Source organism: Moschus berezovskii, chromosome 12 (assembly GCF_049115385.1).
Source record: "Moschus berezovskii isolate FMDL1 chromosome 12, NW_MosBer_1.0, whole genome shotgun sequence".
In the NCBI taxonomy this organism is placed as follows: Eukaryota; Metazoa; Chordata; class Mammalia; order Artiodactyla; family Moschidae; genus Moschus; species Moschus berezovskii.
The window spans coordinates 79,906,941-79,928,579 of NC_142471.1; the positions used below are offsets into that span (position 1 = coordinate 79,906,941).

General features: G+C 41.4%; 1 protein-coding gene across 5 annotated transcripts in view; it reads left to right on the forward strand.

Moving 5' to 3' along the window:
- Positions 1 to 4,117: 4,117 nt before the first annotated feature.
- Positions 4,118 to 21,639, forward strand: part of PLEKHS1 (pleckstrin homology domain containing S1) — a 28,825-nt gene continuing 11,303 nt past the window's right edge. The window contains exons 1-9 of one of the 5 annotated variants that reach the window (XM_055424610.2): positions 4,125 to 4,316; positions 6,642 to 6,741; positions 6,927 to 6,973; positions 14,256 to 14,344; positions 14,456 to 14,562; positions 14,891 to 15,025; positions 17,474 to 17,549; positions 18,784 to 18,897; positions 20,722 to 20,847. In XM_055424610.2, the coding sequence (XP_055280585.1) occupies positions 6,946 to 6,973; positions 14,256 to 14,344; positions 14,456 to 14,562; positions 14,891 to 15,025; positions 17,474 to 17,549; positions 18,784 to 18,897; positions 20,722 to 20,847 (675 nt within the window). In that variant the 5' untranslated portion in view covers positions 4,125 to 4,316; positions 6,642 to 6,741; positions 6,927 to 6,945. Of the gene's footprint in view, positions 4,317 to 6,641; positions 6,742 to 6,926; positions 6,974 to 14,255; positions 14,345 to 14,455; positions 14,563 to 14,890; positions 15,026 to 17,473; positions 17,550 to 18,783; positions 18,898 to 20,721; positions 20,848 to 21,639 lie in introns of all 5 variants that reach the window. The other 4 variants (XM_088842343.1, XM_055424609.2, XM_055424611.2 and 1 more) reach the window with 4 other exon arrangements.

Below are 21,639 nucleotides of genomic sequence, written 5' to 3' on the forward strand. Positions count from 1 at the left end.
TTCAGCATCAGTCCCTCCAATAAACACCCAGGATCGATCTCCCTTAGAATGGACTGGTTGGATCTCCTTGTGGTACAAGGGACTCTCAAGAGTCTTCTCCAATACCACAGTTCAAAAGCATCAATTCTTCGGTGATCAGCCTTCTTCACAGTCCAACTCTCACATCCATACATGACTACGGGAAAAACCATAGCCTTGACTATACGGACCTTTGTTGGCAAAGTAATGTCTCTGCTTTTCAATATATTATCAAGGTTGGTCATAACTTTCCTTCCAAGGAGTAAGCGTCTTTTAATTTCATGGCTGCAGTCAGCATCTGCAGTGATTTTGGAGCCCAAAAAAATAAAGTCTGACACTGTTTCCACTGTTTTTCCATCTATTTCCCATGAAGTGATGGGACCAGATGCCATGATCTTAGTTTTCTGAATGTTGAGCTTCAAGCCAACCTTTTCACTCTCCTCTTTCACTTTCATCAAGAGGCTTTTGAGTTCCTCTTCACTTTCTGCCATAAGGGTAGTGTCATCTGCATATCTGACAGACATTAATCAAATAATCAGACAAAAGAAGATAAAATCACAAATGGGAAAATGTGTTCTGAAGTTAACACAGCACCATGATAATGTTCCAAGAGAGAATCTGGCCTTATCTAGGGGAAAGAGGGAATCCCTGGGAAGTGGAGAAGTTATCCAGGTGAAGAGATGAAAGAAGAATGAATCAGAGAGAGGGAACAGTAAGCATACAGGTAAAGATGCCTAAAGGGCAGGGAGCACAAGTGGAAGTTCTCAGAGGTGATCTGGGAGAGGGAGTCAGGAACCAGGTGATGACGTCATCAACAGACATTCTGCACCCTCTATCTTCCTGATAACTGTTGCTCAATTTTGTTCAGATGCTCAGGAAAAGGATCATGATTGGTCCAAGCCAACCCAGGAAATCGTATTTCCTCTTGGTCAACAATAGACCTTGAGGTGACACAAGACCTATTTTGTACAATTTGATGTAAGGAGAAGTCTTCTGCAGGTCTTGTAAGAAATTTTTTTCCTCCTTAAAGTGGAAGGTACATAAAAAGAATCTTCCTTTTCCCTCAACCCTTCTTTGCTGCTTGAGATGCTGTTTTGTAAAACTGTGATGCTTCTGACAGCAAATGTATGGCCATATAGAAAAAAATCAAGAAAATCAGAGACATGAATTCAACCTTCTGACATCATTGAATCATCAAATCAACTCTGAATCTGGTTCACTTCAGACATTTTACATAACATATGATAAGCAAATTATAAGCCACTATTGTTGAGTACTTTTTTTCACTTGCAGCCAAAAGCAATCCTAACTGTGTAGCAATTCTCAGTTACAGAAGAGAATGATAGAAAACATTTTATATTATCGATCCTGTACTCTTTACAAATTTAAGATGACTTAGATTGCCACCAAATAGGCTATAAAAAGTAGATTTTCATCTATTATCATTTTAGCACAATCTAAAAGGCACCCGAGCCATTATTCTTTTTTCCTTGGAGTCCTTGTTCTAAAGAGGTACAACAAGAATATCCTGAAGTGATGTGATTGATGTCACTCCTTCACTGGTGACATCAGCAAAGGCATATATACTATCCACTTGGAGAACAAGCATGCAACATGCAATAAGACAGCCTGCATGTTGATGAGTCATTGGCATTGCCTCAAGGGCATCATCATAATCAGAACTGAATGGGTACTTGGAGCTCCTTAACAAAGGGACAGCAGTGGGGTTAGGAGGCCCAGAAAGTATCAATGTATGTAGGGTCACACAGTTGGTGGTAAAAAAGGCCAAGAGCCCGGGCTGACTAATCCCAACCTAGGATTCAACACAGTAGAGGGTTCAGAGGGCACATATAAGCTTAATAGTCAAAACAGTCTGATTTCTTGTGGTCTACATGTTAACTGTATGACTTTGAGCAAGTTGTTTTTTCTCTCTAAATTTCAGTTTCCTTTTTTCAAAAGTAAGGCATCACAACACTTATCCTACAAAATTGTTGGGATTAGATAAGATATTATATGTAAAAGAAAAATTCCCAAGTGTTAGGTCATATAATATAAACTGTTCAGTTGTGTTTTGCTTAAAAGGCAGCAGAGCTAAGCACGTCTTTCATGATAAAAAAGCACAACTGGCAAAATCAGGAAATAATTTATTGATATTTCAAATGAACAAGTGATTGGCCTTTTGCAACAGGTATTTCACTGATCTCTTGTTTACAGGTCACTGAAGATAATAAAGGAAACTATGCTTGCTTTTCATAGGTATGGTCAGTTTTTACAAGCTTAGTATTTGGTGTCTACTTGCCTTTTTTTAAAATTTTCTAGATGGCATCTACAGTACAAATAACTCTCATAGGCGCCTGTAAGGTATAGTAACCCTTTTCTTCAAAGAGCTGTATAATACTGTTAGGAAAATATGACCAAAAAAACCTAGAACAAGGTGAATGGGTGGGTAGAAATTTGGATGGACACACAGATGAATGGATGGATGACGAATGGAAGGATGGGGAGTTCCTTTGTCTGTTTACCTGGTTTATAGACTTTCCAAAGGAATGCAGTCTTAAAGTAATCTTCTCTCTTCTGCTTTTTGATTCAGTCCCTGGATTACGAGATACTGTCTGTAGCTTTATAGTTCTGAGTAAGAGGAGAGCAGCACAAGATTTTCAAGAGCTTCTTAGAGCAAAAACTAATGATATCTGGTTAAAGATCAAACGTAAAGATATTAAAAACTATTTTTACAGTACTCAAAACCTGGCCTAAGGAAACATCTAGAGACATACATTCCAAGAAATTATTTCTTCTCACTCAAGCAAAACCTGTCCCGTGCAGGAAGTAAACTATAAAATACTCACTTCTGCATTTCTAAAATTCATCTGTTTGCTAAATGAAGTATTACCTGCACCCTCCATAAGGTAGCAAAAGGGAAAGCAGAGAAATAACCATTGTTGAATGCTTACCATGGATCAAGCACTGTGGTATAGGGTTTTTATGGTGAAATCTTCATTTTTAAAAGATCCTGTGAGGTTAGCATTATCCACCTCATTTTTCAAATGAGGAAGCAGACTCAGAGAACTTGAGTAACTGGCCAAAACCATTCAGTGAATACCTGGTAGAGCTGTTTCAAATCCAGCTACACTAGTGAAGACAAAGATTAAAATTATGTACTTTTACTTCTGAAGGTGATATAAGAAGTTAAAGTCATTTGCCACTTCCTCTTGCCTCTAAAAACAATAGAAATGAATATATATCTAGGGACCTTTGGTGACCAGATATAACTGAGAATTACCAGTCTTGGTAGCCTGCTTTTTTTTTCTTTTTAGTAACTAATAATTATCGAAGATTATAACTGTACAATATGGAGAAGTATAGAACAAAATATAATTATTGGGGAACAGTTGCTCTACAATATTGTGTTGGCCTCTGCCACACATCAACATGAATCAGTCACAGGTATATATAGGTCTCCTCCCTCCTAAACCCCACTGCCATCTCCCACCCCATGCTATGCCTCTAGATTGTCACAGAACCCTGGGTTGAGCTAACTGTTTCACACAGCAAATTCTTTTGCTGTCTATTTTACATATGGTAACATATATGTTTCCATGATACTCTCTCAATTCGTCCCACTCTCTCCTTCCCCCATGGTGGCCACAAGTCTGTTCTCTATTTCTGCATCTCCATCATTTTTAAGAGTTGTTGGTGGCTGTGCTGGATGCTCAAGACAGCTTGCCCAGTGCTACACTGTTGATGACCACTCCATTATGGATCTATAAGCAAATCTTCAGGAAGACCCTTGGCATGTGCAAGTCTGCTGGAGAAGCCAGGCTTTTGTTTCTCCATCTGGCATAAAAGAACCCTTCCTAACTTCTCCAGAAGGACACTAGGAGGGTTTGGATGGGTGGGTAGCAAAGGAATTGTTTCACTGGCGGTCACCTCAGGAGGTCAAGACCGGGCTGGCACTGTTTTCAATAACAGCCATTGTGATCGTGGTCCAAAGTCTGGCAGGAACTTTTTATATGTTTGCTTTTGTTTTGTTGTTAGGCACCTGGAATGCCAAGGGCAGTTCTGTGCCAAACCACAAGAAGAATGAAAGCCCAGGACTTCCCTCGGGTCACCAGCTTCCTTCAGTTTGGGGCAAGAGTAAAATCTGCCCGAAGGTAGAAATTTGGGAATTTCCCATTGGCTCACATTTCAAACAAAGCTTGTACTTAATCCTCAGAGCTCAGAGTGAGCAGGGGTGAGTTCAAGAGACACAGGAACAGTGCGCTCTGCTGAGAAACACACTAGCGACCACCTGGCTTCTGGTAAGTACTGCTTGACATGATGAGTTTGGGTTCTCAAGGCTGTGCCAATCTGGGCTGTCATGACTCTTTCTTCCTAACCTTCTTGGGCTGTACCATCAGAGGGAAATAGGACCTCTTGGGATCACACTCATCAGATTTCATTATAATGAACAGGTTAGGCAACAAAACTGGGTCGAGTCTCCTGAATAAGATCAAAGAGCTAAATCTGAAAAGCTTTTTTGTTTGGGGGCAATGACAAGAAATAAAAGCTGAACTATGAACAGATTTAGTTCTTTTTTTCTCAGATAAAAGGAAGAGCAAAGTAGTTCAGACACCAGCTCTCAAGTTATGATTCTGACTCTGCTTTTTCTTAGTTATGTGATCAAAAGCAAATTACTTAATCTCTCTGGTAACAGTTTCCTAGTCTGTAAAATGGATATTATATCACTTTAAGAATAATGAAATCTTTATAGTATTGTTGTATCTCATTGTTATGTTATGTTGAATCTCATTAGATTCCATGTATGTGATAGATAATATTAAAGTTTTGCTTATATTATATAAGCAGAGTTTATATAATAGATTTTATGTTTTTATGTGCATGTAATAGTAGATTTCATATATATGTATACATATACTGGATTTCATAAAAATAATTTGAATTTGATATAATAGAAATTAAATTGCATATATGTAATATGCAATGCTGCTGCTGCTGCTGCTAAGTCACTTCAGTCGTGTCCGACTCTGTGTGACCCCATAGATGGAAGCCCACCAGGCTCCCCCGTCCCTGGGATTCTCCAGGCAAGAACACTGGAGTGGGTTGCCATTTCCTTCTCCAATGTGTGAAAGTGGAAAGTGAAAAGTGAAAGTGAAGTCGCTAAGTCGTGTCCGACCCCTAGCAACCCCACAGACTGCAGCCCACCAGGCTCCTCCATCCATGGGATTCTTTAGGCAAGAGTACTGGAGTGGCTTGCCATTGCCTTCTCCGGTAATATGCAATATGTTATATGAAATCAGATATGTATACATATATATGAAATCCATTGATATATATAAACATATAAAATCTATATTACAGGTTTTGCTTAGAAGGGCTTGGAATATATTAAACACTTAGTACATGCCAGTCATTATGAAGCAATCATAGACTCTCTGACCTGGACATGACCTAACAAGCAGCACTTGTTAAGCACCGATAAATTACTGAATGCTCCTTGCCAGATTATCTCAAGTAATGCTGACAAATCCTATGAAGGTGGTGATATTATCACTTCCATTTTATAGGTGAAGAACAGAGGTGTAGAGAGGTTAACATGTACATATGTACACCGATGTAATATACAAAGTACATATAGTATACTATGTTTGTATGTATAGAGAGTACAGTATATTCTACATAGTATATAGGATTCCCCTGTTGTTCAGCTGGTAAAGAATCAGCCTGCCAATGGAGGATACACAATAGGCATGGGTCTGATCCCTGGGTTAGGAAGATCCCCTGGAGGAGGAAATGGCACCCCACTCCAATATTCTTGCCTGGAAAATTCCATGGACAGAGGAGCCTGACTGGTTACAGTCCATGGGGTCGCAAAAGAGTCAGACGTAACTGAGAACACACGCACACAGCAAGCAGCAGGCAGAGACGGTAAGTGAAAAGTGCTTTTCAAATACTGTCATCCTTCCACCCGGGAGTTATTTAACAAATAATTGTGTGTGTGATACGAATATATATCTTTCAAGAATTTCTATGAGTCATTTATATCATTTACACCCTGGGAAGAATGAGAGTTTATGATGGAGAAAGGGAGAACTCAGGACAGGAGGAATGATCTCATGCCAACTGGATAGTAAAGGACCCTTTGCCTCCTCCCATTTACTGGGATGACCCTGGCACTGCCCTGTTCAGTGCTTCCTCCTATTTGAGAGTCCCATGAATTCGAGGTAAAAATTTGATTCCTGATTTAAAGATCACACCTGCCCCTTGGGCTTTCATCCTGTGGGACCCCTCTACTCACAGGACCTCATGTCAGTCACAGGATTGCCAGCAGATCTGTGCAGGAAAGGACTTGACCTCTAGAGTCAGTCTGATCGTATCAGCCTGAGCTCCTCGGGTTGGGCAGCCTTGGGAACAGGCCTCTCGGGGGGCAGAGGCAGTTTAAGGACAGGGGTGTGCCCTGGTCCTTGCTCTCAGGTTTCCCTCTAGAGAAAATGAGTTCCTGGCACAGAGGAGAGCTTATCTTGGGCTTCCTTTCAGCCAGGAATGCTTTATCCACTTCATTTGGTCCATAACATCCTGCCCTCTGCCCCATTCTTGTCTCCCTTGCTTGGTGTTTCTGTCTCCAGGGGCTCTCTTGTCAGAGCCACTTAAGAGGCAGAAACAGAGAAAGTCCAGGGAAGATGCTCCTTCAGTCATCCAGCAACACTTCCGCAGAACTGCCACTTGGTGAGCACAGGCTGCTGGGATGGTCCTCGTTACCATGACTGCTATCAGCCTCAAGGGCAGAATGGGAAGCGGGGCTGATAACCCATCTCACCAACAGAGCACCATTCTGGCACTTGGTGATTGAGTGGCTACCAGCGAAGCATCCTGTTGTTTGGGGACTAACACTTAGTCCTTCTTTTTGGCAGGTGAGAACAGACAGCCATAATGGAGCGCAAACCTCAGAAGAGTTCAGGTACCCAAGGGGCATACTCTCAGAAGGAAAACCTTTTTTATTGGAAATAATGATCAATTCCCATAAAAGTAGCCAGGATACAGAAGATGGTTTTAGTAAGGATAATGGGTGACATTCTAGAGTAATGATTGTTGATGTGGAGAATGTAACAGAGACTGTTAGATTCAGTTAATTATTTTGTAAGAGCTCACTTATCTAGAACTTTGGCATTTTCCAACTTTTATGGATCAAATGTTTTACGGAGATGGTATTGACACTAACAGCGCACTATAGCCCTGAGAAGACTGGAAAGTATTTCCTTAATTTTACAGGAAACTCTCACTTGGACAGAAACTGCCTAAATTGTTACCAAAGTTTATTATGGGGATAGATTAAGGGGCATCATTCAGATGTTTTTGCTTCATGATCATAATATGCCTCACCATGTAAATGACTGGCCAGAAGAGTCACATTTAGGATGAAGTAACTTAGAAATCAAACTATTAAATTCAATTCAAAAATAAATATTAATGAATAATTATTCAAAGCACCTATTATTAGTAAGTTATGGTACTTCCTGTTACAAAAGGATGTACAGCCTAATTAGTAAGAGTCTTTGCTCTCAATGAGCTTGTAATTTCATTCGGAAGTTAAGATAAACACATCTGAGTAGTTATACTAGGAAGTTAAGATAAGCACGTACAATCAGGATCAGGTTATGACAGGTAAGAGCAAAATGCTGTAAAGTTTGAAGAAAAAGAAAAAAAAAAAAAAGCCACACACATAGTTGTGGCAATCCAGAGAGATTTTGGCATTTGAACTGGACCCGAAACAATCCAATTGAGTTTCAAAAGAGATTGGGAAAGAGAGCACATCTCAGCAGAAAGGGATGGTGTGACCAAAAGCAATGAAGTGGGTTAGAGGCAGGTTGTGTTCAAGGAGAATATGGCTATAAAATAGGATGGGAAAAAATAGATTGGTGCCAGGAATTGAGCTCGTAGAACCCTGGCAACCCTTGAAGAATTTCAAACCTGGAAAAGGTATCATCAAATATGCTTTTGGGATTGCTCATATTTTGAGAAAAAATAGCTTTATTGTGGTATAATTGACATACAATCAACTGCACATATTTTAAATGGTTTGTGTGTATATGCCTTGGAAGTGATCACCACAACAAGAGAGTAATCACCTGCATCACTCCCAATAATCTTCTTGTGCCTATTTATAATCCTTCCCTCCAGGAACCAATCCTACTCCCCACAGTTCTGCTTTCTGTCATTCTAAGTTCATTTGTTCTTACTAGAGCTTTACACAAACGGAATCTTACTGAATGAATTCTTTGGTTTCTTTCAACTTAATTCTTTTGAGATTCACCTATATTGTTGTTACATATATCAAGTTTTTTGTCTACACAGTCGGTTGAATTTTTATGTTTTAAATAGTAAGAAAAATATTCTTATTTTACATATTTATCCTTGCCATTACCACTTCAGTGTTCATCATTCAATTGTATAAATTCAGATTTCCATCTGGTGTCATTTTTTCACCTGAAGGATTTCCTTTAACATATCTTATAATCCTCCTAATTCTTTCAACTTTTGTATGTCTGAATATGTCTTGAAACTGCCTTCATTTCTTAAAGATATGTTTTCTGCATATAAAATTCTAAAATGATCTATTTTTCTTTCAATAGTTTAAGCATCTTGTTCCACTGGTTTTTCTTATTATTGTTGTTTGCTTGCATTGTTTCTGATGAGAAATCTAATGTCATCTGTATTTTTTTTCTCTATGCATTAATGTCTTTTCTCCTCCTCTGATGGTTTTTAAGATTTTTATCACTAATTTTGAGCAATTTGATATGATGTTCCTTGTCAGTTTTCTTCATATATTTTGTGTTTGGAGTTCCTGAGCTGCTTAGACTTCTGAGACAGTTTTCTTTAAATTTGTAAAATTTTCAGCATTATTTCTTCAAATATTTTTTCTGTCTCTCTCCCCCACTCCAGGGACTCCAGTTCAGTTCAGTTCAGTTCAGTCGCTCAGTCGTGTCCAACTCTCCGCGACCCCATGAATCACAGCACGCCAGGCCTCCCTGTCCATCACCAACTCCTGGAGTTCACTCAAACTCATGTCCACAGAGTCGGTGATGCCATCCAGCCATCTCATTCTCTGTCGTCCCCTTCTCCTCCCGCCCCCTTCTCCTCCCGCCCCCAACCTTTCCCAGCATCAGAGTCTTTTCCAGTGAGTCAACTCGTCGCATGAGGTGGCCAAAGTATTGCAGTTTCAGCTTTAGCATCAGTCCTTCCAATGAACACCCAGGATTGATCTCCTTTAGAATGGATTGGTTGGATCTCCTTGCAGTATAAGGGACTCTCAAGAGTCTTCTCCAACACCACAGTTCAAAAGCATCGATTCTTCGGCGATCAGCTTTCTTCACAGTCCAACTCTCACATCCATACATGACCACGGGAAAAACCATTGCCTTGACTAGACGGACCTTGGTTGGCAAAGTAATGTCTCTGCTTTTTAATATACTATCAAGGTTGGTCATAACTTTCCTTCCAAGGAGTAAGTGTCTTTTAATTTCATGACTGCAATCAGCATCCGCAGAGATTTTGGAGCCCAAAAAAATAGTCTGACACTGTTTCCACTGTTTTTCCATCTATTTCCCATGAAGTGATGGGACCAGATGCCATGATCTTTGTTTTCTGAATGTTGAGCTTCAAGCCAACCTTTTCACTCTCCTCTTTCACTTTCATCAAGAGGCTTTTGAGTTCCTCTTCACTTTCTGCCATAAGGGTAGTGTTATCTGCATATCTGAGGTTATTGATATTTCTCCCAGCAATCTTGATTCCAGCTTGTGCTTCTTCCAGCCCAGCGTTCCTCATGCTGTACCCTGCATATAAGTTAAATAAGCAAGGTGACAGTATACAACCTTGACGTACACCTTTTCCTATTTGGAACCAGTCTGTTGTTCCATGTACAGTTCTGACTGTTGCTTCCTGACCTGCATACAGGTTTCTCAAGAGGCAGGTCAGGTGGTCTGGGATTCCCATCTCTTTAAGAATGTTCCACAGTTTATTGTGATCGACACAGTCAAAGGCTTTGGCATAGTCAATGAAGCAGAAATAGATGTTTTTCTGAAACTCTCTTGCTTTCTCCATGATCCAGCGGATGTTGGCAATTTGATCTCTGGTGCCTCTCCCTTTTCTAAAACCAGCTTGAACATCTGGGAGTTCACGGTTTACATACTGCTGATGCCTGGCTTGGAGAATTTTGAGCATGACTTTACTAGCGTGTGAGATGAGTGCAATTGTGCGGTAGTTTGAGCATTCTTTGGCATTGCCTTTCTTTGGGATTGGAATGAAGACTGACCTCTTCCAGTCCTGTGGCCACTGCTGAGTTTTCCAAATCTGCTGGCATATTGAGTGCAGCACTTTCACAGCATCATCATTCAAGACTTGAAATAGCTCAACTGGAATTCCATCACCTCCACTAGCTTTGTTTCAGGGACTCCAGTTACTTTAAATTGTTGTTGTTATTCAGCTGCTAAATTGAGTCTGATTCTTTTCAGCCTCATGGACTACAGCACACCAGGCTTCTCTGTCCTCCACACTCTCCCTAAGTTTGCTCAAATCATGTCCATTGAGTCAGGTCACTTGAAATTGTCCCACAATGCACTGGTGCTTTTTTAATGTTTGGGTTTTTTTTCACTTTTCACTGTGTGTTTGTTTTGATAGTCCCGTTAACCCATCTGGTATTGCTGTTTTTCTGAGACACTGTAGTTTTCATCTCTAGCTCACTTTGGATCTTTTCTATATCTTCTGTATATCTAATTTCTTGAATGTTCAAAATGCAATTAATAATGCTGGTTTTGATGAACTCCTCTATTAATTCTCACATCTGTGTCAGTTCTAGGCCTGGTTTGATGGATTGATGATTATCCACATTTTGGATAATGCTTTCCTGCCTGTTTGCACAGCTGGTAACTTTTGATTGGTTGCCAGATCTTGCAAATTTTACCTTGTTGGGTACTGGTTATTTTTGTATTCTTATAAAAAAAAAAGAGAGATCTTAATGACCCAGATAACTGTGATGATGTGATCACTCAGCTAGAGCCAGACATCCTGGAATGCAAAATCAAGTGGGCCTCAGGAAGCATCATTACAACAAAGCTAGTGGAGCTGAAGGAATTCCAGCTGAACTATTTCAAACCCTAAAATATGATGCTATCAAAGTGCTGCACTCAATATGCCAGCAAATTTGGAAAACTCAGTAATGGCCACAGGACTGGAAAAGGTCAGTTTTCATTCCAATCCCAAAGAAAGGCAATGCCAAAGAATGCTCAAACTACCATGCAATTGCACTCGTTTCACATGCTAGCAAAGCAATGTTCAAAATTCTCCAAGCCAGACTTCAACAGTATGTGAACCAAGAACTTTCAGATGTTCAAGCTGGATTTAGAAGAGGCAGAGGAACCAGAGATCAAATTGCCAGCATCTGTTGGATCATAGAAAAAAAAGGGAGTTTCAGAAAAACATCTACTTCTGCTTTATTAACTACACTAAAGCCTTTGACTGTGTGGATCACAACAAACTGTGGAAAATTCTGAAAGAGATAGGGATACCAGACCTGCCTCCTGAGAAACTTATGTCCTGGTCAAGAAGCAACAGTTAGAAGTGGACATGGAACAACAAACGGGTTCAAAATTGGGAAAAGATTATGTCAAGGCTGTATACTGTCACTCCGCTTATTTAACTTCTATGCACAGTACATCTTGTGAAATGCCAGACTGGATGAAGCACAAGCTGGAATCAAGATTGCCAGGAGAAATATCAATTACTTCAGATATGCAGATGACACCACCTTATGTCAGAAAGCAATGAGGAACTTAAGAGACTTGATGAAAGTACAAGAGAGTGAAAAACCTGGCTTAAAACTCAACATTCAAAAAACCAAGATCATGGCATCTGGTCCCATTCATTACTTCATGGCAAGTAGATGGGGAAACAGTGGAAACAGTGAGACTTTATTTTCTTGGACTTTGAAATCACTGCAGATGGATACTGTAGCCATGAAATTAAAAGACGCTTGCTCCTTGGAAGAAAAGCTATGGCAAACCTAGACAGCATATTAAAAAACAGAGACATGACTTTGCCAACAAAGGTCCATCTACTCAAAGCTGTGGTTTTTCTGGTAGATGTTTATAGATGTGAGAGTGGGAGCATAAAAAAAGCTGAGCGCTGAAGACTTGATGCCTTTGAACTGTGATGTTGGAGAAGACTCTTGAGAGTCCCTCGTACTGCAAGGAGATCAAACCAATCAATCCTAAAGGAAATCAGTCCTAAATATTCATTGCAAGGACTGATGCTGAAGCTCCAATACTTTGGCCACCTGATGTGAAGAGCCGACTCATTAGAAAAGACCCTGTGCTGAAAAGATTGAAGGCAGGAGGAGAAGGGGACAACGGAGGACGAGATGGTTGAATGGTATCACCGACTCAATGGACATGAGTTTGAGCAAGCTCCAGGAGATGGTGAAGGACAGAGAAGCTTGGCGTGCTGCAGTCCATGGGGTCACAAAAAATTAGACATGACTGAGGAACTGAACAAAAAAAAAAATAAACCTTGGGCATTTTTTCTTGGATGCAGTTAAGTTTCTTGCAAACAATTCAATCCTTTTAAGACTTGCTTTTCTGATTTGCTAGATCTGGAGCAGTCCTCACTACTGAGGCATGACTTTCCTTAGTACTCTTCCCAAAACTCCATAAATGACATTTTGCTAGTTTGGCTGGAGGGAATAAGCACTTTCTCTGGCCTACCAGGACACTGGGCACTATTCCCTCTAATTTTTTCTAATGGTTCTTTATCTGGCCTTGGGTAATTTTCCCACCCACATATACTGATAAATATTCTTGAATGCTTGACGGGGACCTTATTTATGTCTCTGGGATTCTGTCTCACGCAGCTCTTTTCCTCTGACTTGTGAACTCTAGCTGCCTTGATCACCCCAAACTCTCATCTTTCTTCCCCCAGTTCAAGGGTCCACCTGGTCTCACCTCAGTTCCCCTTTTCTGTGCAGTGGGCTGGAAACTCCATCAAGGAAATTGTGGGGCTCACCTAGTTTGTTTCCTGTCCCTTAAAGGCCCATTGACTTTTATTGCCTATGACCAGTGTCTTGAAAACCACTATTTTATTTATTTTAAACAGGAGAGTAAATCCTATCACCACATCTTTGTCCAAAGTGTAAATTTGGTCAGATTTGGCATGGGTTTGATCCCTGGGTTGGGAAGACTCCCTAAAGTAGGAAATGGCAACCCACTCCAGTATTCTTGCCTGGAAAATCTCATGGACAGAGGAGCCTGGTGGGCTACAGTCCATGGGGTCACAACGAATTGAACACGACTGAGCACAAGCACAAACAAATTCTTTAGTAAAGGCTAAAGTGAAGTCGCTCAGTCATGTCCAACTCTTTGCGACCCCATGGACTGTAGCCTACCAGGATCCTCCGTGGGTGGGATTCTCCAGGCAAGAGTACTGGAGTGGGTTGCCGTTTCCTTCTCCAGATCTTCTCAACCCAGGGATCAAACCCGGGTCTCCCTCATTGCAGGCAGACGCTTTACCATCTGAGCCACCTGGGAAGCTCAGTAAAGCTTAGTAAAGGCTATCTTTTACCAAACCCATGGACGAACTAGAATTTTAGCCTGGATGTAAAAGCCAAGTCAAAGTCTTCTTTTCAAAATAAATTCTATTTTAGCAACATTAATTTTTTTTCTAAATAATGAAAGTAGTTCATATTTCTTGCAGACATTCTCAAAAAATACAGGAAAAATCAAAACTGCCTCTACATTTCAATCCTTACAGAGAAGTAGTTAACAATTTGGAAACCTCTTATTTAACGACTTTGCCACCTTGTTTTCAATAGCAGGTCATTTTGCTTTTGTTTGGTAAGTCAAAGGGCAAGGCAGAATTATCTGGCTGTGGCTGGTGCTTCAACAGATATGGAGAGAAATCTTTATTCACATCTAGAGAGCCAATAGCCTCCTCCAGAGATGGGGAGCCAGACAGGTGTGAGCTGAATTAAAGGGCTTCTAAATGTCATCTGAATGAAGGTCCTAACAGTGGGTGAATAAGAATTGCATACGTGGTCCTGAGTTTTTTGTTCTCTTGGCCTATAATAGATGTTCTTTTCCATAACTGAATAATTTGAAGACCTTTCCAGAGGTAAACAGTGTTTTTCAATTGAATCAGTTCTTCTCAGAAATTTATAGAGAACAGATTGAGTCCTGTTCACTTTCTTTTACTAGGCAAACAATTTACATTCTATTATGAAAATGAAGTCTGCAAACAAGATTACTTTATTAAATCACCACCTCCTCAGCTTTTCTTCTCTGCGGTAAGTATTCACAAAAATTTAACAGGCCTCCCTCCAGCCTCATGAGCATTTTTTAAATCCTTTCTCTTCCTCTGAGATTTAACTGAGATGCAAAGTGTTTTCATTTTTCAGACCTCTTGGAAAAAGCGATTTTTCATTCTGTCAAAGAGTGGGGAAAAGGACTTTAGTCTTTCGTATTACAAAGACCATCATCATCGAGGTTCTATTGAAATTGACCGGTGTGTATCCAATCAAGAAAACATTTATAACAACAAATACTAGCATGTTGCATGCAAATTAGAAAAAGAATTAGCAAACGTTAATTTGTGGAACCAAGACTCTAACTGAAATATGAATTTTTCAGTTAAGCTTTAGGCTGAACAAAATATTTTTAATCTGTGATAAACCAGATCTAAACTTATTTTCTAAAACTATTGGACAATTTTCAAAGCATTGATCAAACAGATGTAAAGTTTTATCCAGTTAGGATCTTAACAATTGAAAAATATTAGTCAGTTTTCTTCCTAATTTTGTATTTTCATCTTTTTAATACTTTATATCTAATAGAAATTCCAGTGTAGAAGTTGGCATCAGGAGCCATGAAAAAATGCAGTCTGTACAGAAGATGTTTAAATGCCACCCTAATGAAGTGATGTCCATCAAGACCACTAACAGGGAATACTTCCTCATTGGCTGTGACAGGTAAGTAGTAAGATAACATGGAGTGTCTCCTGTGTGTAGAATAAAAAAAACAAAAATATTTTAAAACAATAAATATGCCTTGAATGGAAACCAACAGCCACAACCTTGTAATTAGCTATGCATGCATACTAAGTGGCTTCAGTTGTGTCTGACACTGTCCGTGAGACCCTATGGACTATAGCCTGCCAGGCTCCTCTGTCCATGGGATTCTCCAGGTAAGAATACTGGAGTGGGTTGCCATGCCCTCCTTCAGGGGATCTTCCCAACCCAGGGATCGAATCCATGTCTCTTATATCTCCTGCATTGGCAGGCATGTTCTTTACCGCTAGTGCCACCTGGGAATACAAAAAAAAGAAACCCATGACCACAACCTTAAACACCATCTTAGCAGTCTTTTTTTTTTTTTTTTTTGTAGTTTGTTTAGGCTGTGCTGGGTCTTTGTTGCTGCACGGGGTTTTCTCTAGTTTCGGTCTACAGGCTTCTCATTGCAGTGGCTTCTCTTGTGGAGCATGAGCTCTAGGGTTCGTGGGTTGCAGTAGCTGCAGTTCCTGGGCTCTAGAGTACAGATTCATAGTTCTGGCACATGGGCTTAGTTGCTCCGTGGCATGTGGGATCTTCCCAGACCAGGCATCAAACCTGTCTCCTGTACTGGGAGGCAGACTCTTTACCAGTAAAGCCCCGTGGCATTATTTATTAGGACTTTAGTCTTTATTATGCCCCTTGACACATCACAGTATTCATTTCCCAGGGCTGCCATAACAACGTGCCATAAACTCGGTGCCTTGAAACAACAGAAATTTGTTATCTCACTCTTCTAGAGGCTAGGAGCCTGAAATTGAGGTGTCACGGGCCATGACAGTTCTAGAGGTTCTAGAGAAGATCTGTTCCAGGCCTCATCCCTACCTTCTGGTAGTTTTTGGCCTGCGGCAGCAAACCTCCAGCTTTTACATGGTGTTCTGCCTACATGCACACCTCCGTGTCCAAATTTCTCCTTTTTATAAGAACACTAGTCATCTTGGATTAGGACACCCTACTCCAGTCTGACCTCTTCTTCACTAATTATATCTACAACAACCCGACCTGATTTCCAAATAAGGTCACATTCCAAGGTACTGAGGATTGGGATTTCAGCACATGAATTTAGGGGGTCACAATTCAGCCCATAACAATCACCATCACCTCAGAGGCACTTTATGTGCAAGAACCCAATATACAAACTGTGCAAGCTACGTATATTAGGGAGGGGCTGTGCTCATCCCTGAAGGAGTCTTCAGTTTTTAAGAGGGGCTTCTTGCTCCTTGAAAGGAAAGTTATGACCAACCTTGATAGTATATTAAAAAGCAGAGACATTACTTTGCCAACCAAGGTCCGTCTAGTCAAGGCAATGGTTTTTCCCGTGGTCATGTATGGATGTGAGAGTTGGACTGTGAAGAAAGCTGATCGCCGAAGAATCGATGCTTTTGAACTGTGGTGTTGGAGAAGACTCTTGAGAGTCCCTTATACTGCAAGGAGATCCAACCAATCCATTCTAAAGGAGATCAATCCTGGATGTTCATTGGAGGGACTGATGCTGAAGCTGAAACTGCAATACTTTGGCCACCTCATGCGAAGAGTTGACTCACTGGAAAAGAGTCTGATGCTGGGAAAGGTTGGGGGCAGGAGGAGAAGGGGACGACGGAGAAGGAGATGGCTGGATGGCATCACCGACTCTGTGGACATGAGTTTGAGTGAACTCCAGGAGTTGGTGATGGACAGGGAGGCCTGGCGTGCTGTGATTCATGGGGTCGCGGAGAGTCGGACACGACTGAGCGACTGAACTGAACTGAACTCTGGAGCTGGCAAAGATGCCTAATGGATCCTTTGTAGATGATTATCTGCTTGACAGAGAGGCTAAAGTCGGGGGAGGAAGAAGTACGGAGGAGCAGAGGCAGCGAACACTCAAGCCAGAGTATGAAGAAACTTGATCTGCTGTAGATCAACCCCAAGGCGAAAAGCTTTCTTTTCAACTGTCCTGAGAGTCAACAGAAAAGGAGGTGTGATTGACACACATTCGTTCAAACACATCCTTCATAAACACACGCATTCCCTAATGGGAGGCACACACAAAATGGCACTGACAGATTAAGGGGCCGCTTAAGAACACAAAACAAATACATGTCAAAGCCAAAAGCTCCAAACCCTGTGATTATACTGTTACCTCCCACTTTTCTTCCCATTTCTCTGAGCTTTCCTCACAGAAGTGGCATGAGGGTTAATTCTAGTGTGTGAGTGTGGAGGTGGTGGGAGCCGGGGATGGGCGTTTAAGCTACTTGGGAAAAAGTCCTTATCTGCCTGGTGCCTACCCCCAGTGCCTGTTCCAGTGTTCATAAAAGAATCATTCTCTGGTTCAGAAGCAGAGCAGGCACCACTGTTGCCACACGCCAGCTGAAAGTTTATTTCTTTCAACAGGGAGAAGATTAGAGACTGGGTCTCCTTCCTGTCATCACTCTGCCGGGATATGAGAGCAGCACACCAGAATACAGAGGTGACTCCATATTACTAATAAAGTCGCAGGGCTCCTGACACAGCCCTCTTCCCAAGGGAACAATGCAAGCTTTTCCCCCCCACTTGGCAACTGGCATTAACAAGGAATAAATAAGTGAGAGAATGTATACCCTTGTAATTTTTATGATTGACAATAGAAAAAAATTCTTTTGTGTTTTACAAGAAAGGTGAAATACAGACACTTCAGATTTTCATTACTGGAGTAGGAGGGGTAAAATTTAACCGTGGCATTTTTTTAATAGTAGCTGAAACTACAGTATTTTCCATCATTGTTATTCAAAGTACATAACAGCTACCTTTGGAATGACTAAGTCCAGGGTGGTTTCTATAGAAACGCATCTCACCTGTCTTGTATTTTCAATAGACTGTTTCTCTGATGTAAATGCTAGCAATTTTAAGTTGCTTTAGCAATTTTAAGTTGTTTACTTGCTTCCTAAGAAACTTTGCTAAATTTACCTAAGTCCTTTCTTAAGATAGGCTTCCCATGTGGCTCAGCTGGTAAAGAATCCACCTGCAATGTGGGAGACCTGGGTTCAATCCCTGGGTGGGGAAGATCCCCTGGAGACGGGAAAGGCTACCCACTCCAGTATTCTGGCCTGGACTATACAGTCCGTTCTAAAGGAGATCAATCCTGGGTGTTCATTGGAAGGACTGATGCTAAAGCTGAAATTGCAATACTTTGGCCACCTCATGTGACAAGTTGACTCACTGGAAAAGACTCTGATGCTGGGAAAGGTTGAGACCCCATGGACTCATGGGGTCTCAAAGAGTTGGACACGACTGAGCGACTTTCACTTCTCACTTCACTTTTCTTAAGACAGACCTTTATTAATGAAACTGGCCTCTAGTACCATTTTGACATGGTTTCTAGGTTGTCCTATGCTTACAACAAAAGCAGAGGCCAAGGAGAAGGGGAAAGCAAGGGTGTGTCTGTATGTACTCAGATGACTAGAGAGAAGGGGCTGGGTACAGAGGGATACAGGGTTGAAAAGACAGGGAAACTCAGAGCATCTCTGAAGGCCAGGCTGGAAGTCCTCAAGGGTTTGGGAACAGGAGAGGGACAAGATCAGCTTTAATCTTAATGGGAGCAGGCTGACCAGCAGTATAAATGCTAGTGGTCGAAGACTGGGAGCAGAGACCCCAAGACCAGACTGTTGCTTCATTCTAGACCAGGGATCAATTGTGCCCTGATTCCAATATTCCTTTTTCATAAGCAGGAGAAACTCTCATCAGGTGATAAAAGGCCCTCTTCAGACCCTCTCCTTGGAACTTTCCGCGCGCCAGAGATTGTCAGCGCCACCATACCAAGACACAGTCTTCCAGACATGGTAATCAGACTTACCTCTCTTTGTTAGGACACCATACCAGCTGATTCAGAAGTCAATTGTATTTGACATCTTCCTCAAAGCCTAACCCATCAGGAATGATTCTTGGTCCTAGGATCTATCCTATATTTAGTCTGTTTCACCTACCGTGATAAGCCTCACTGCTTGCCCTGCCTACCTCTAAATCTATTCTTTCATTCTGGATGCTCCTTGATAAACATCCAGGTACGTATCCACATTGGGTGGAGATGCTTCAGCTAAACAAAGCCTGGCTATCAACCTCCTCTTTCCTTTCACCCATAGGGCAAAGATTACTTCTGTTAAAAAAAAAAAAATTACCCAAACACCACTTGACCATTTGTACTCCTGAGGCAAAATCAGAGTTCTTATTAATTTTGTGTATTCACCCAAATCAGTCTCACTTCTGTGTGTGTGTGAGTGACTTCATTTCTAATGAAATCCACTTGAGGAAAAAATTATAATACATCTGCCCCTTGAAAGTGATTTGTAATTATGCCTCAGCTTTCTTAGATTTGCAGGCTTCCTCGTTTTGGATATTATTAACAAACAGGCTGAGAGTCTTTTTCTTCTACCACGGATGCTATTTTGCGCCTTAGAGCTGTAACCATTGGCATTCTCTTTTTTTCCCCTGTTTTTCCCCTGGGTACCAGGCACATCTCAACAGGACCTAGCCTCCTGTTTTATCTAGTTGGAGGCTCTCCAACTATTTTAAAAGCTTTTTGTAGCATATCAAATGCACCAGGTCAAATACTTCACTTGGGATTTGTAGTCAGGGTGGTAGGAATCAAGGCTGAGAAGGATAACTCTTTTCAGAAAATGCCTCTTGCCCTCCTGCTTTTCAACTTCCATGCCCTTCTCCCTAAAGATAATGTTATTGGTCATTTTGTCTGTTCATGCGATGTATTCCAATCAGCTCCCATTAAGAGTACCACCTAGATTGTTGGGAGCTGTTGTGGTTGTTTTTCCAAAATAGAATGGGAACCCTTCCTCATTCTCAACTCAGCATGGCCTGGCTCCGTGAACGTGGAGCTAGAAAAATGGACACAACTTAAATACATCTTTATTTTTTTATTGGAGGCTAATTATTTTACAATATTATATTGGTTGGTTTTGCCATAAAAATTCACTTTCTTTCAAGGACTTGCTAGAGAACATTCAGGGTTTTTTTCCAAACCCCCCTATCCCCATCTTGCTCTAAGGCATTGTTCTTGAAAGAACTGAATTATAACAATTTTTCTGCCAGGCAAAGCAGCTACGTTGCAGAATTTCCTGTATCTATGAGGGAGGGAAGCAATTACTGGTGGAACCTAGATCACCTTGAAGCCTATAATTCATACTATCACAAGATCAATGCTAAAAAATTGCACTGGAAACAATAGAGGTATATGAGCAGAACACAGAAGAGGAATATTGGGCAGAAAGGGAAAAGATGCAGTGTCTTGACTCTAGGCTACTTACCTTCTCAGATGGCACTGGTGAAAAATAGGAAAAGATGAGAGTGAGGATTCTGTGACAGAGCTTAGTGACTTAGAACACTACCCACCAGAGAGAATCACTGGTTTTGAGTTCCAGGACCCAATAGTAGAATAAAGCCTGAAAGATGGGCTTATAGTTTTCTATCAGTGGTGACCCAGACTCAAGAAGCAGGTTTAAGTCATATGGGCTTCTGAATATAACCCTGGAAGATCCTTGGATATTCTCAACCCAATTACTCTATTAAGCCTTTTCCAGAAAACATGTGGTTTAATTCTGTCTCTTGCAAAGAAAAAGCAAAAGCATTAATTCTGTCTTGATCTCTTGATTCAGCGTTTAGTGAAAGAACGTTCTCCAGGACTCAGAGAAGCTCGCCTATCGCATGACTTCTCATCAGAAATCTATCAAGATTCAGAAGAAGACAGCCATTATATTAGTCCTCGGAGCATTCTTTTAGAGGTAACCTCTCCAACCCATTAGTCATTTATTCCTTATACAAATATTTACTAAGCCCCTCCCAGGCACTCAGACTAGGTTCCAAATCAGACACAGGTGATATGCTCACAGTGTTGACACTTTGTTAGGAGCTAACCAGAAGACACAATAGAAAAGTCTCCATGTGAAGAGAGATGCTTATAAATTGCTCAGAGGGCCTGAGGGGTGGTAGGCAGAGGGAGCTGACTTTCAGACAGAGGCCAGGGAGGGTTCCATGGAGATGACATTTGGCCTTATATGCCAGACGAAATTTAGACTTGAGGGATTGACCTGAGGAGTCTCTCTGCATTCTGGATTTCCGTTCCGTTCCATTCCGTCGCTCAGTTGTGTCCGACTCTTTGCGACCCCGTGGACTGTAGCCTACCAGGCTTCTCCATCCATGGGATTCTCCAAGCAAGAATACTGGAGTGGGTTACCGTTTCCTTCTCCAGGGGATCTTCCCGACCCAGGGATCGAACCCGGGTCTCCCGCATTGGAGGCAGACGCTTTAACCTCTGAGCCACCAGGGAAGCCCATTCTGGATAGAAACAATAACTATGAACAGACACAACAATATTCCTGGTTGAGAAACTGTGTGGTATGTGCCAGTCAGTACATTGATCATTCGGAAGCCCCTACTGAGTGCCTTCTGTGTGCTAGTCCTGCCCTTCGCTAGGTGTGGTGGCTGCCAGAAAGGACCGGGTACCGTGCCTGCCCCTCCCTGCCAAGTTCACAGTCTCACCAGTCTTATAGGACAATGCTCCAGCAGAGGTGCAG